The sequence below is a fragment of the Monodelphis domestica genome, chromosome X, assembly GCF_027887165.1.
Source record: "Monodelphis domestica isolate mMonDom1 chromosome X, mMonDom1.pri, whole genome shotgun sequence".
In the NCBI taxonomy this organism is placed as follows: domain Eukaryota; kingdom Metazoa; phylum Chordata; class Mammalia; order Didelphimorphia; family Didelphidae; genus Monodelphis; species Monodelphis domestica.
This window is the reverse complement of record NC_077235.1, coordinates 82,782,800-82,798,644: the sequence shown is the minus strand read 5'-3', so window position 1 is coordinate 82,798,644 and position 15,845 is coordinate 82,782,800. Positions and strand designations below refer to the sequence as shown.

The window sequence follows — 15,845 nt, the reverse complement described above, 5'->3', positions numbered from 1 at the left end:
TTTCCATATTATTCATTTTTGCAAGTGAATAATCTTGCAAAACCAAAACCCCAAAACATATACCCAAATAAACAAATGATAAATCATATGTTTTCATATGCATTCCTATTTCAACAGTTCTTTCTCTGGAGGAGGAGAACATTCTTTTTCATAAGTCTCTCAGAATTGTCCTGGATCATTGTATTGATATTATTAGCAAAGCTTATCACATTTGATTATTCCACAATATTACAGTTATATTGTAAAATGTTTTCCTGATTCTGCTTATTTCATTCTGCATCAGTTCACACAGGTCTTTCTTTATTTAAACAAACTAATCAATTCTCAGTCTATTTTATTTTTTTCTTCATAAAACCAACTCCTAGTCTTATTTATTAATTAAATGGCTCACTTACTTTCAATTTTACTAATTTCTCTAATTTTTAGGATTTCCAATTGTCTTTAATTGAGGATTTTTAATTTGTTCATTTTCTAGTTTTTTTTAATTGCATACCCAATTGTTTTATATTTTCTCTTTTTTATTGATATAAGTGTTTAGAGATATAAAATTTCCCCTAAGTACAGCTTTGGAATATTCCATAAATTTCGATGTATTGTCTCCTCATTGTCATTTTCATTAAAAAATTATTGATCATTTCTATAATTTGTTCTTTGACCCACTCCTGTTTTTAGCATTAGATTATTTAGCTTCCAATTATTTTTTGATTTGTCTTTCCATGGAGCTTTATTGATTATAATTTTTGTAGCATTATGATCAGAAAAGGAAGTATTTAATACTTTTGCTTTTCTGCATTTGGTTATGAAGTTTTTATACCCTAATACATGGCCAGCTTTTGTGTAGAAGCCATGCACTGCTGAACAGAAGGTTTATTCCTTTCTATTCCCATTCAATTCTCTACAGACATTTGTTAATTATAACTTTTCTAAGATTTCATTCATTTCCTTTACTTCTTGTTTATTTTTTTTGTTTGATTTGTCTAGTTCTGAATGGGGATGTTGAGGTCCCCTATTAGTATAATTTTAGTGTTTATTTCCTCCTGAAGTTCATTTAATTTCTCTTTTAAAAGTTTAGAGGCTATACCATTTGGTGCATATATGTTTACTATTGATATTACTTCATTGTTTATAATACCTTTCAGCAAGATGTAATTTCCTTTCTTGTCTCTTTTAATCAGATCTATTTTTGCTTTAACTTTGTCAGAGATCATGCTTGCTACTTCTTTTTTTACTTTCTAATTCTTTCAAATTCTTTCCCATATCGTCTTTGTATAAACTGTTTTTCTAGTTCTCAACCTCACTTTGCATCAATTTATATGTCTTCCCAGATTTTTCTGAAACCACCTCTTTCATGATTTCTTATAGCACAATAGTATTCCATCATATTTCTACACTTTAACTTGTTCAGTCATTCCTTAATTTATAGGTGCCTCCTCCTTTATCCTTGTTTAGTCCTTTATCATTGTTTCTTTTTCATGTTTCTTTTAAGTCTTTTGTTTGAACTTCAAAGTTTCTACACAGCTCTGGGCTTTTAATAGGAATATTTGGAAATCATCTTTTCATTAAAGTTTCATTCCCTGCTCACCCCATTACACTATCCCCCGTAAGATTATGCTTGATTTTAATGGGCAAGTAATCATTGATTGTAAGTCTATATAGTTTGTCTTCTGGAATATGATGTTGTAAGCTTTCTTTTCCTTTACAATGATGACTTATATGTGTGATCCTGACTGTGGTTCCTCAGTAAATGAATTCATTCTTTCTGGCTGTTTTCATTCTTTTTCTTTGAACTGAAAACTCTAGATTTTTTTACCTTAATGTTCCTGAGAGTTTTCATTCTGAGATTTCTTTCAAGGGGTGACCAGTGGATTTTCCCTGGTTCTAAGGGATCTTGGAAGTTTTCTGTTAAGATTAATTGAAATTTAGGCTCTTGTTTTGGTCAAATACTCTAGTAGTCTGATGATGATGATTATTTTAAACCCTTACCCTCTGTCTGAGAATCAATATTGTGTATCAGTTCCAAGGCAGAAGAGTGATAAGGCATAAGCAATGAAGGTTAAGTGACTTGCCCACAGTCACATAACTAGGAAATGTCTGAGGCCATATTTGAACCCAGGACCTCCTATCACTAGGCCTGGATCTCAGTCTACTGAGCCACCGGGTTGTCCCTTGGTCTGATGATTCTTACATTTTTGTCTCCTTGATCTATCTTCTAGTTCAGTTGTTTTTGGTATGAGACACCTTATGTTTTCTTTTTCTATTTTGAATCTTTTGATTTAAAAAAAACATTTTTTATTTTCTCATAGAGCCATTGACTTCTATTCTGTCCATTCCAAGGAGTTTGTTGCATGGCCAGGGTTTTGTGCCTCTTTTGCCAAGCTATCAATTCCCTTTCTTGTTCTTTCTTCTATAACTCATTTATTTTCAATTTTTTTTCTTCTAGCACCCCTATTTCAATGACAATGACATTTTTTACTTTTCAAAAAACTCTTGTTTCATATCTTTCAGAAATTCGATTAAATTTGTGCTCAAGCTATTTTTCTTTTTTAATTCAAAGATTTTTAATTTTTCCAATTATGTGTAATAACAATTTTCAACATATGTTTTCCAAAATTATAAGATCAAATTGTCTTCCTCCCTTCCTTCCTTCCCTCCCCTGTCTCAGAGATGGTAAGCAATTTGATCTGAATCATGCATGCATTATTATGCAAAATATACTTCCATAATAGTCACTGTTGTAATAGAATGCTCATATGAAACCAAAATCCCCAAATAAAACATAAATAACCTAATGTGAAAGATAGTATGCTTTGATCATCATTCTGACTGCAGTAGTTCTTTATCTGGAAGTGGATAGCGTTCTTTGTAATAAGTCCTTCAGAAATGCCTAAGAGCATTGTATTGTCAAGCACTTTTTCTTTGAGGGCTTGCTTGTTAATAATTTGGAGTAATTTCCTTCTTTTGGGTTTGTGTCTTGAGGATTCCAGACACCATAATAACTTTTTATGGTGGGATTCTTTTTTTGTTTGTTTGTTTGCCCATTTGTCCAGCCTACTTCCTAATTTAAGGATTCTAAAACCAAGGTGCTCAAAACTGAACACAATACTCTATACTCATTATAATAATTAAACTGCCTTAGAAAAGTATCTGTTAAACTGGTGGGAACAGAATATGACAAATTCATTTTCCACCACAATATTCCAATCATCACATAGACTTATTCCTATAGACAAAAATTAATATATCCGTGACATCTCAAATCATGAGACAGGTTGCAGCTGTCACAGAGGGAAAAGGTCAAGAAAAAGGCCACCTATAAAACTTGGGCTCCAATCATTAATCAAGCATCTCGAGGAGAGCAGGAAAAAAGTATAGGGGCCCTCACAATCAATAAACTTCCTGAGAAGACAATGGGAGGAACTTGTCCGATATATCCCTGGCCCCATGAGGACTGAGCTCCTCTACCTAGCTCAACATTATACTAAAAAGGAAACCCAAGGTTAGGCAGAGAAAACCCTTTTTGATTTTGGAAAGGAGTATATTTTCTATATGGGCATCCTTCTGAGACCTATCTATTGGGTTATGAAGAAGACTAACAATATAGTGTGATGGAAAGAGTATTGAAGTCAGGGGGCAGCTGGATGGCTCAGTGGATTGAGAGCCAGGCCTAGAGACAGGAGGTCCTGGGCTCAAATTTGGCCTCAGACACTTCCTAGTCTTGTGACCCTGGGCAAAGTCACTTCACCCCCATTGCCCAGCCCTTACCACTCTTCTGCCTTAGAACCAATACATAGTGTTGATTCTAAGATGAAAGGTAAAGGTTAAAAAAAAAAAGAGCATTGAAGCCAGACCTGGGTTCAAATTACGCTTTTTCTACTTACTTATGTAACCCTGAATAAGTCGTTTTCTCTCCTGGGGCTCAACTTCTTTATGTATAAAATGAGACAGTTGGACTAAAGGAGAACTATGTTCCTTTTATAGTTCTATGAATTTTTGAGGACATATAATGAACCCTTCTGTCCCCATTGTCCCCAGAGGTCCTCCAGGTTTCTATAGCCAACAGTGATCTCAGCATCTGAAGTCTATGATGGCCTATTTGGAAGAAGTGATCTCTGGTTCAATGTCTTGTCTCTAGCAGCAGAAAATTATTCTCCATCAGAACAGCTGCTAACCTGGCACTTGGCCCTGGTTGAAAGTAAGCATTTAACACATGATCCTCTATGTTGAAGTCTGAATCATTTGATGGATACCATCTGATTCAGGCTTTCCTAATGTCATGGCCCAACAGAGTTGCAGTGAAAACGTTGTTATATGATAGAGCTCTGCTAGGACAACCCATCAGGAATTTGTGCCCTTTTATGAACTAATGGGCCATCCATATTCCACACAACCCATCTCTACAACTGACCTAATCCTTTTGCCAGCCCCACTAAGTGTAATAAGGCCGCACATTTTCATGCTATTGACATTAAAGGTCTCTATTGGATCTTTAAAGAAGTTCTTGATGCCTTCTGTCTTTATATGATCTAACCTAACTGTTCCTCCTATCTTTGTTTTTATGAATACCATTGCTAGTTACTATTACAACATATCAGAGACTGTGATGTCAGAGCACAAAGATGGTGGTTTCGCTATCAACTCATCTTATGAGTATGACTTATTTATTCTTGCTCTTCCCTCTCATTTGATCACTTTGCGTTTTCAAAAACGTGGGAACTAATCTAAGAAAAGATATGCTAGTAATGCTTAAATATCATCTGAAATAAAAGTCCCGTTGGAGTGGAAAGACCACTTTATTCCTTGCTTATTCCCTTTTCTGCCTCCATGGATCAATTCTGTTGCCTTTTCCATACTACGACCACATCTATTTGGAAGGATTCCATTTTTTTCCAGAAGCAGATAGACAGGACAAGGTTTCCTAGATTCAAATCCCAATGAGTGAGTTCCAAGGGAACCACAGTGTCTTGCATGAGAAAGGGATGATAACAATGCTATGAGTGAGAACTCTGATTCCCACATTCTTCTGTGGGTTTCAGGAATGGAACACACACTATTTCATTCAACAATAATACTGTTTAGGACATTTTCCTTGATACTAGTGAATACTTTAGGCATTTACTTTGTTTTTTTTAAACTTTATTTTATTTGGTCGTTTTCATACATTATTCACTGGAAACAAAGATCATTTTCTTTTCCTCCCCTCCCCCCTCCTCCACCCCGCCTTTCCCTCTCCCATAGCCGACGCATGATTCCACTGGTTATCACATGTGTTCTTGACTCGAACCCATTTCCCTGTTGTTGGAATTTGCATTATAGTGTTCATTTAGAGTCTCTCCTCAGTCATATCCCCTCCAACCCTGTAGTCAAGCAGTTGCTTTTCATCGGTGTTTTTACTCCCACAGTTTATCCTCTGCTTGTGGGTAGTATTTTTTTTAGTTCCCTGCAGATTGTTCAGGGAAATTGCATTGATACTAATGGAGAAGTCCATCACTTTCGATTGTACCACAGTTTATCAGTCTCTGTGTACAATGTTCTCCTGGTTCTGCTCCTCTCACTCTGCATCAATTCCTGGAGGTTGTTCCAGTCTCCATGGAATTCCTCCACTTTATTATTCCTTTTAGCACAATAGTATTCCATCACCAACATATACCACAATGTGTTCAGCCATTCCCCAATTGATGGGCATCCCCTCGTTTTCCAATTTTTGGTCACCACAAAGAGTGCAGCTATGAATATTTTTGTACAAGTCTTTTTGTCCATTATCTCTTTGGGGTACAAGCCCAGCAGTGCTATAGCTGGATCAAAGGGCAGACAGTCTTTTGTCTTGCTAAACCTTGCTAAAGTTGTTGATTATTTCGATTAGCTTTTTGGTTGAATCTCTAGGATTCTTTAAGTAGACCATCATGTCATCTGCAAAGAGCGATAATTTGGTCTCCTCCTTGCCTATTTTAATGCCTTCAATTTCTTTTTCTTCTCTAATTGCTACTGCTAGTGTTTCTAATACAATGTCAAATAATAGAGGTGATAATGGGCATCCTTGTTTCACTCCTGATCTTAATGGGAATGGATTTAGTTTATCCCCATTGCAGATGATATGAGCTGATGGTTTTAGATATATACTGTTTATTATTTTTAGGAATGACCCTTCTATTCCTATGCTTTCTAGTGTTTTTAGTAGGAATGGGTGTTGTATTTTATCAAAGGCTTTTTCTGCATCTATTGAGATAATCATGTGATTCTTGTTGGTTTGCTTGTTGATGTGGTCAATTATGTGGATAGTTTTCCTAATATTGAACCAGCCCTGCATCCCTGGTATAAATCCTACTTGATCATGGTGGATGACCCTTCTAATCACTTGCTGGAGTCTTTTTGCTAGTATCCTATTTAAGATTTTTGCATCTATATTCATTAGGGAGATTGGTCTATAGTTTTCTTTCTCTGTTTTTGGCCTGCCTGGTTTTGGAATCAGTACCATGCTTGTGTCATAAAAGGAGTTTGGTAGAACTCCCTCTTTGCTTATTATGGCAAATAGTTTGTATAGTATTGGGATTAACTGTTCTCTGAATGTTTGATAGAATTCACTGGTGAATCCATCAGGCCCTGGGGATTTTTTCTTAGGAAGTTCTTTGATGGCCTTTTGGATTTCTTTTTCTGATATGGGATTATTTAAGAAAACTATTTCTTCTTCTGTTAGTCTAGGCAATTTATATTTTTGTAAATATTCATCCATATCATCTAGGTTGGTATATTTATTGCCATATAGTTGGGCAAAGTAGTTTTTAATGATTGCCTTAATTTCCTCTTCATTGGAGGTGAGATCCCCCTTTTCATCCTTGATGCTGTTAATTTGCCTTTCTTCTTTCCTTTTTTTAAATTAGATTAACCAGTACTTTGTCTATTTTGTCTGTTTTTTCAAAGTACCAGCTTCTGGTCTTATTTATTAGCTTAATAGTTCTGTCACTTTCTATTTTATTAATTTCTCCCTTAATTTTGAGGATCTCTAGTATGGTTTTCTTCTGGGGTTTTTTAATTTGTTCATTCTCAAGTTTTTTGATTTGCATTTCCAATTCCTTGGTCTCTGTCCTCCCTAATTTGTTAATATATGCACTCAGGGATATGAATTTTCCTCTAAGTACTGCCTTGGCTGCATCCCATAAGGTTTGAAAGGATGTTTCGCCGATGTCATTTTCTTCAACGAAATTGTTAATTGTTTCTATGATTTCTTCTCTAACTATCCGATTTTGGAGTATCATGTTATTTAATTTCCAATTAATTTTTGATTTGGGTCTCCATGTACCCTTGCCGATCAATATTTTAATTGCCTTGTGATCTGAAAAGGCTACAGTTATTATTTCTGCTTTTCTGCATTTGAGTGCCATGTTTCTATGACCTAGTGTAGGATCTATTTTTGTGAATGTGCCATGTGGTGCTGAAAAGAAGGTGTATTCTTTTTTGTCCCTATTTATTTTTCTCCATATGTCTATTAACTCTAATTTTTCTAAGATTTCATTCACCTCTTTTACCTCTTTCTTGTTTATTTTTTGGTTTGATTTATCTAAATTTGATAGTGGTTGGTTCAAGTCTCCCACTAATATGGTTTTACTGTCTATTTCCTCCTTCAATTCTCCTAGTTTCTCTATTAAAAATTTGGATGCTATACCATTTGGTGCATACATGTTGATTAGTGATATTTCCTCATTGTCTATACTCCCTTTTAGCAGAATATATTTACCTTCCCTATCCCTTTTGATCACGTCTATTTGTGCTTTGGCTTTGTCAGATATCATGATTGCAACTCCTGTCTTCTTTCTATCAGTTGAGGCCCAAAAGGTCTTACTCCAGCCTTTATTTCTAACCTTGTGAGTATCAACCCGTCTCATATGTGTTTCTTGAAGACAACATATGGTAGGGTTTTGGGTTCTAATCCAATCTGCTATTTGTCTAAGTTTTATGGGTGAGTTCATCCCATTCACGTTCAAAGTTATGATTGTCATTTGTGGATTCGCTGGCATTTTGATATCTTCCCCTAGTTCTGACCTTTCTTCTTTAGCTTTCTCCTTTTGAACCAGTGATTTACTTTAGGTCAGTCCCCCTAGTCCCCTCCCTTGAGATGCTTCCCTTTCTAGCCCCTCCCTTTTTATGCTCCCTTCCCCTTCCCCCTCTCCTTCCCTCCCTTTTTGTACTCCCTCCCCCCACCCCCTCCTTAATTTTCCTTTCTTTCTTGCCCTAATGGATAAGATAGAATTCAGGATCCCACTGGATCTAGATGTTCTTCCCTCTCAGATTTGATTTCACTGAGAGTAAGGTTTAAGTAATTCCACTTCACGCTCTCTTCCTCTCCTTCTCATATGAGAGTTCTTCCCCTCCCCTTCCCATGTGTATCTTTATATGGGAAAGATTATTCTATTGATTTCCCCCCCCTATTTCTTGAAGTTAATCTTAGTATTATCGACAGTTCCCCCCTCCCTTTTCCTTTTTTTGTCCCCACTTTCCCCAAATCTTCTTAATGCCCCAATCTTTCCCTATGCATGTTTCTTCTAACTACTCTTATGATGATACAATTTATGAGAGTTACACAAAACATTTTCCCCGCATATTAATATATATAATTTGATGTAAATGTAGTCCTTATAGAAGAGAGTTTGACTTAAAGAAAAAGATAAGATTTATCTCCTTTTCCCTTTCTTTCATATTTACCTTTTCATGTTTCTCTTGCTTTCTGTGCTTGGATATCGAACTTTCCACAGAGCTCTGGTCTTTCATTTACTTTGTTTTAATGCAATATTTGGACTTAGTGGCTGTTCAAGGTCATTTATGTAGTCAAACCCATGAAGGAATTGGGTAGAACTTTAACATATATGTTGGTGACATTTGTTTTTAAATTAACATGGTACATATCTTCCCTCACTTTATTTCCTCTGAATTTTTCTCTAGGGTAAGCAACATGTATCTTCTTTTCCAATATGATGAACATGAAAATCTGTATCATATGATAACACATATATAATGTATAGCATATTACTTGCCATCTTGGAGAGGAGAGAGAAGCGGGAGGGAGAGAAAGAACACAGATTGCCAAATGTGATAGACTTTGCTACTAACAGCAATCCAAGGATGCAGGACAATTCTGAGGGACTTACGACAAAGAATGCTACCCACCTGTAGAGAAAGAACTGCTGGAATAGAAATGCAAATGAAAACATATAATTTATCACTTGTTTATTTGGTTATATGTTTTGGGGGTTTGGTTCTATAAGATTATTCACTTAACAAAATGAATAATATTGAAATTTGATTTGCAGGATAATACATGTAGGACCCGGGGGAAAAAAAGAACCCAGATCTCAAAATGTCAGAAAATGATTATTAAAAATTTTATTGAAGTGCATACTAGATTCTATTCAGTTTGTTTAATAAATTAAGAAAGATGGCAACAATTAAGTTGCATTTAATAAAGTAAAAAATTCTATCAGCATGTAATTTGGAAAAAAATCAGCTATTTAACATGATTTAAAAAACAGACAGCAGCATTGTCAGTAGAAGATCTTCAGAGTCCCTTCTAGCAATAACAGCCTGTGGTTATATGAGTATATGCCCCCAAATGGGGATAGTCTGTACTATAGCCTCATGCACCTTTTACCATATTGCCTGGGAATTGGCGTTGAGTTGCTTCATGCATGTGTTTATATTTCCAAGTAGATTATAAATTCTTGGGGAATATTTCCTTAATACGTCCTGTATTACCTAACAGTTCTGTGCATGCAGTAGATGTTCAATAAATGTTTGATGAATTGTGGTGAAAGTGTAGAAGCTGAGGAAAGCAGGACCAAGGTCTGACACTGCTGCTCAGCCCTTGCCTGAGAGGTACCAAAATGTCTCTAGGAGGAACAGAAGATCGTTAAATCATTCAAGGGGAGAGTGTTTAGGGGGCTGGGAGGAGCAAGCATTTCTTTATCTATTTTTCCCTGGTTAAGAAAGTGTTTGGATAAAATGGTTCTTGGTTGTTATGTACCCCTAACCCTAGGAAATCAAGAGACATGGACCTTGAAAATGTATGTTCGACATCTGCTCTGCAGGCCCTCTCCAAGCTGCTCAGCTCTCCAGAAGAAGAGGAGGATGCCTTGGACCAGGTGGTAAGTGTCTATACAGTGCTTGAGTGTTAGGCTGCCTGGCAGTGCCAGGTCATGGCATTCCTGTGTCAAGATTGCTGGGGTTGGAGGCTGGCTCAGAACGTTTTATAGATCTTACATATAAGCATAACCTCGAGAACATCTGATAAACACTCAAACCAAATCTTCCCAAACACTGTGTAGGAAAGCGGGACTGTAACTATGGTAGCAACAATCACCATTCTCTCTCTCTCTCTCTCTCTCTCTCTCTCTCTCTCTCTCTCTCTCTCTCTCTCTCTCTCTCTCTCTCTCTGTCTCTGTCTCTCTCTCTCTGTCTCTCTCCTTCCTCTCTTCTTTATCTCTGTCTCCCCCTCCTCTCTATCTGTCTCTGTCTAACTTGAATTGATTTTCTCATTTTTATGGATATCTTTTGTTTTAAGTCATCCTCTATTCCCTCCCAAGAGCCACCTCTTCTAACAAAAGAACACAAAAGTCAGGGACAATAAGCTCAGTAGCACTAAATGCCATGTCAAATAAGTCTGAGTGTATGCAGTACTCTACTCCCCAGTCCCCCACCTCTACAAAGAAGGGAAGGAGGTGCATTTTTTCTTCTCTTCTAAATGACCAAACTTGATGAGCATAATTCAGAACATTCATTTCATTTTCTTTTTTAACCCTTACCATCTTTCTTAGAATCCATACCAAGTATAAGTTCCAAGGCAAAAAAGCAGCAAGGACTAGGCAATCAGTGTTGTGACTCACCCAGGGTCACACAGCTAGGAAGTGTGGATGAGGCCACATTTGAACCCAGGACCTCCCCTCTCTAGACCTGGCACTCTATCCACTGAGCAACCCAGATGCCCCTATTCATAACATTTATGTACAGATTTGTTTGCATGTTGTCTTTAGGCTGCAAGCTCCTTGAGGGCAAGTACTAATTTTTTGCCTTTTTTTGTATCCCCAGCATTTAGCAAAGCACCTGACACAGAGCAGGTCCTTAATAAATGTTGATTGATTTTTTAAGCATTTAATAAATGCTCATTGCATGACTGTATATTGTTTTCCTCATTCTGCTTACTATACTTTGTTTCAGTTCATGGATCTTTTCATGCTTCTCTCTATTATTTATAGTCATCATTTTTATAGCCTAGAACATTTGTGTCTCCTATCTTTTTTAACAACTACCTTTCAAAATGTTTGACCACTATTGATTAGAACAGTATTGTTGAACCTATTGGCTCAAAATTCCCTCTCCCTACTCCCTTGATTTGTCTGACTTACCTGTAAAGTAGATACAGGCACAGGAAACATCATGGGTCAAATTTCAGAGTGTTTTGAGGCCTAGCTTGAATCTAAAAAGGATCCTCTAGTGTTTCCCTGAAGAGAACTATAAGTCAGGGATATTTCAGTGAGGGAAGGGGTCCCATATTACTGCACTTCTGCAATGGGACACCTATGACAACTTCTTCTGGGCCAGCCAGCGCTCCCAAGATGACAGGAGTATTTTCATGAAATCCCTTCAGTTTGGGATAATTGTGAACCCTGGCTGGCAAACCATTTATATGAGGCCAAATAAACATGTTTGCCATAAATCTATTTAATAGAGCAAAATCCATGGATCTGAAAGAAATGTATTTTGTTATTGTTACATTTTTTAATGAAGTATTTCATTATGGGAATTGGGAAATTGTTTTATCATGAAATGGTAAACTACCATCACAATGAACCAGCATATTCTTTCCAAAGCATTAATTCCCCAAGTTTAGAAAGATGTATAGTCTGGATGAGTGACAAGTTCAATGTTACCATTAGACAATAGAGATAATCACCGAGTCCTTGGGACTCCCCTCCTAGGGTAGATTTGATAGAGAAGGGTAGACCTTAGTCATAAAATGGAAATTGAATTTGCAAAGGAGAAGAATGTAATAATCCAGGCCTACAAAGAGGTCAGGTTGTGGAACCAGAAAGTTTTAGTTGGGGAAAAGTATAGAAAGAATAAAACAAAACCTGAAAGCTGGAAATTAATAAGTGCTTAGAATCTATAAAAGTGAGACACAGGAGAAAGAAATAAGAAGGCAATAGAGGAGAATGAGGTACATGGGCTCCTCTGTGCTTAGTTAGCTGAAACAGCAGGAAAATAATTGTCTGGCGACCACCTCCTGAAAATGGTCCAGGGCGGTGTCATTAAAGACATCTATGAAAATCAAATCTGCTGCCCTACAGAGATTGGGAATGACAGGAAGTGACAATTGGAACTGGAACAGAGCCAGAAAAAAGGATTTATTCCACTGCAACATTGAACCATGAATGTTTAAACATAGGGAGAGTTATTTACATCTAACTGTGTTCTAGGGAAAATACAAGAACCTGGAAGAACCCAGAGGGGCTACCTTACTCTCCTCCACATTTGCTGTGATCCAGCCATATTGACATCCTTGCTGTTCCTTCTAGGTGGCAGCCCATCTCCTATCACTGGGCTTTTGCATGGACTGTTCACCTTGCCTGGAATACTCTCTCTGTCTCTCTCTGTCTCTCTCTCCCTCTCTCTCCCTCTCTCTCTCTCTCTCTCTCTCTCTCTCTCTCTCTCTCTCTCTCTCTCTCTCTCTCTCTCTCTCTCTCTCCTTCTGTTTTTTAGAAGGAATCCCTGATCTCTTTCAAGATTCAGCTCAAATCTCATCTTCAACCGGAGTCCTTTCCTAGTTCCCCTAATTGCTAGTCCCTTTCACTTTGAGGTTACTTTCCAGTTCCTCTTTATATATCTTGTCGTATTTCAGATGTCATATCATACACATGTCACAGTTGTTTGTATGTTGTCTCCCCGGTTAGACTTGAGGGCAGGGACCATCTTTCACTTTACTTGGTATTCCTAGTATAAGGCCTGGCACACAGTAGACTCCGAATACATGCTTGTTGATTGAGTGAGATCATAACTGAGAGTGGAAATTATTGTCATAATGTAGTGATTATGTATGTCTGGGTTTTAAGCAAGCTGGAGATATTTAGGCATTCCAATCTTGAAGCACTGATGCACTGGAGAGGATGATATTAATCTTTTGAAATAATGGGTATAAAAGCACATAAATTGTGAAGTGCTATACAAATATAGTGTAGTAAGAATATGGTTCTTTTAAAACTCTGGCCTTCTATCAGAATTGACACTGTAAAGGTTAAATTTAGTGGTTGGATGCAGTTTATTTACCAAAATAGAGGGGAAACAATAAAGTAGAGAAATGTGAAAGAGGTTAGAGAAAATATCTACACTAGTCCTCAGCCAAGAGGGCTAGTGGTAGTGAGTAATCACGTAGCCTTCTCCAAGATGGAAGCTAGTCTCTTAGGAAACTAGGAAGGGAGTCAGCCATTTCACTCACCCAAAGTCCAGGAGTCAGAGTCTACGTTGAAGTCAGGATCCACGATTCAGTATCCAATGAGGTTTCCTCGAAGACTATCTGCAGGAGACACTCTCCACAAGATTCAACTTCACCAGACTGCCAGCCTGAGGATTTTGTGACTTTTATGGTGGTTTCCTATAGTTTCCAAAATTGTCACACCTCTCATCCTCTGAAGGTAGCAACTCATCCTAGAATTCACACCTTTGGAACCACAAGGTTCTGTGTGTGTGAACTCTTAAATTTTTTTTTCAAAATTTAAACCTTCCACCTTAGAGTGAATACTGTGTATTGGCTCCAAGGCAGAAGAATAGTAAGGGCTAGGCAATGGGAATTAGGTGACTTGCCCAGGGTCACCCAGTTGGGAAGTGTTTGAGGCCATATTTGAACCTAGGACCTCCCATTTGTAGACCTGGCTCTCAATCCACTGAGCCACCCAGCTGCCTCCCCCCACCCCCAGCTCTTAAAAGAATTCAAAGGCTTCTGGCTGTTTGAGTTAGAAAAAAGGATTGAGCTCTTTCAAGTATCTTGTTGGCTTCTTACCTATAAAGGTGTTAACTCTCCTCCTAGGAGTAAGAGTTTGTGGACTTCCCTTACTTTGGGGTTAAGTATGGGTAATTCAAAAGTAGAAGAGAGTTAATCCTGTCTTCAGTCTAGTGAGGTACTAAGTAAGAGTACTTAAGTTATTGTTATTCCAAAGCATTAACTCCAACTAGACAAAGAGAACAAAGGATTCCCTTTTCACAAGTGCAAACTCAGAATAGACAAAGAGAACCTAGAATTTCCTTTCACAACATTAAGTATTGGTTCTAAGGTGGAAGAGCAGGAAGGGAGGAAATTGGGGTTAAGTGACTTGCCTAGGACCACACAGTTAGGGAGTATCCAAGGCCAGATTTGACCCTAAGACCTCCTATTTCTGGATCTGGCTCCCTATCCACTGAGCCACCTAGCTACCCTGATGATATTGTTAATAAGCAATTACATTTTGCAGTAGAAAAGCTGCTGACTTCTCTTTAGCATGTGTTCATTTGGGAATTGAAGAAATATCACCAGAATGATTTTCTTAAAACCTACTCTTTGTCACAGCAAGAGCCTTCCTGCCTGAACATTGCTTTGTTTGTACCAACCTCACTGAGAACTAAACTGGCAAGAATTCCTGATATTAGAAAGAAAATACTTATTATTTTCTTTAACTTATAGGTCACCCAAAAGTCAATAGGAATTGGGACGGGCAAGGAGACTGCTAGTGAGAGAACTAACCTTTTACAATGCTAGTGGGTAGCAATGTAGTACAGACTACAATGTATAGTCAGATTACGAGAACTGCCCAGGACACTGGATATTAAATGACTTGCCCAGGGTCACCCAGTCAGCCACGAGGTGTCAGGGAAAGGACTTCAAGTCTCTGAGATCAATTTGACAGCATTTCAAATATTTTAAACCAAGAACAGCCCATAGCACAAGTCACAAAGCAATGAGACTGGCAAGGATAGACTGCTCAAATTATTGGATGTGGATCCTTGGTACAGTCTTAAAGTGCTATCTTTCATAGACAACAAATTACTAGAAGCTTCTGAATGCTGTCACTACCCAGTTTGATATTTTCATTTGAGAAACAAGTTTTAAATCATTTGTCTTCTTTAAATTAGTAAGCTGAAACTCCCTTCTCTGTTCGAATAGACTGATCTGATCAGTAAAGCCCATGGAGAGCCTATTAATTTTATCAAGAACTGAATGTACTTTATTTCTACTGATTTTAATGATTTTAATGTTCTATGGAAGGGAGCAATCAATAAAACAAGTCTTTATGCACCAAAAAGACTTTGTACTGGCTACGAGTGTTTCAGCAATTGCTCATTTATCAAAAGGCCTGAAAGTTACTGATAAAAAAGACCCAGTGTGTATTACAGAATTAGGATTGCTACATAAGAATGTGTGCAACATGTATACCCCAGAGAGGTTGATGACAAAAAGAAAGTCCCCATAGATGCCAAAATGTTCATAGTAGCCTTTTTGTGGTAGCAAAAAATTGGAAACCAAATGGATGTCCATTGATTGGAGAATAGTTATACAAACTGTGGTCCACAAATATAATGGACTATGCCTGTGCTCCAAGAAACAATGATGGATACAGAAAAGCACGGGAAGACCTCTTTGTGCTGATGCAGAGTGGAATAAGCAGAGTCAGGAAAATAATGCAAAATGACTACAGCAGTGTAAATGGAACAATTACCTCAAAACAATAAAAAACAAGTATTGCTAAATTAGGAAGAACAGACTTAGACCCAAAGAAGGGATAGGAGAAGACACCTCGGCCATTCCTTTGCAGAGGTACTGGGTATGAATATGGGAC

At 37.4% G+C, this 15,845-nt stretch overlaps 1 protein-coding gene across 4 annotated transcripts in view; it reads left to right on the top strand.

The window, feature by feature from the left end:
• DNAAF6 (dynein axonemal assembly factor 6) overlaps window positions 1-15,845 on the top strand; it is a 210,508-nt gene that overhangs the window by 147,752 nt on the left and 46,911 nt on the right. For all 4 annotated transcript variants that reach the window (XM_056808926.1, XM_056808925.1, XM_007507011.3 and 1 more), the window contains exon 2: window positions 10,022-10,130. In XM_056808926.1, the coding sequence (XP_056664904.1) occupies window positions 10,035-10,130 (96 nt within the window). In that variant the 5' untranslated portion in view covers window positions 10,022-10,034. The remainder of the gene's footprint in view (window positions 1-10,021; window positions 10,131-15,845) is intronic.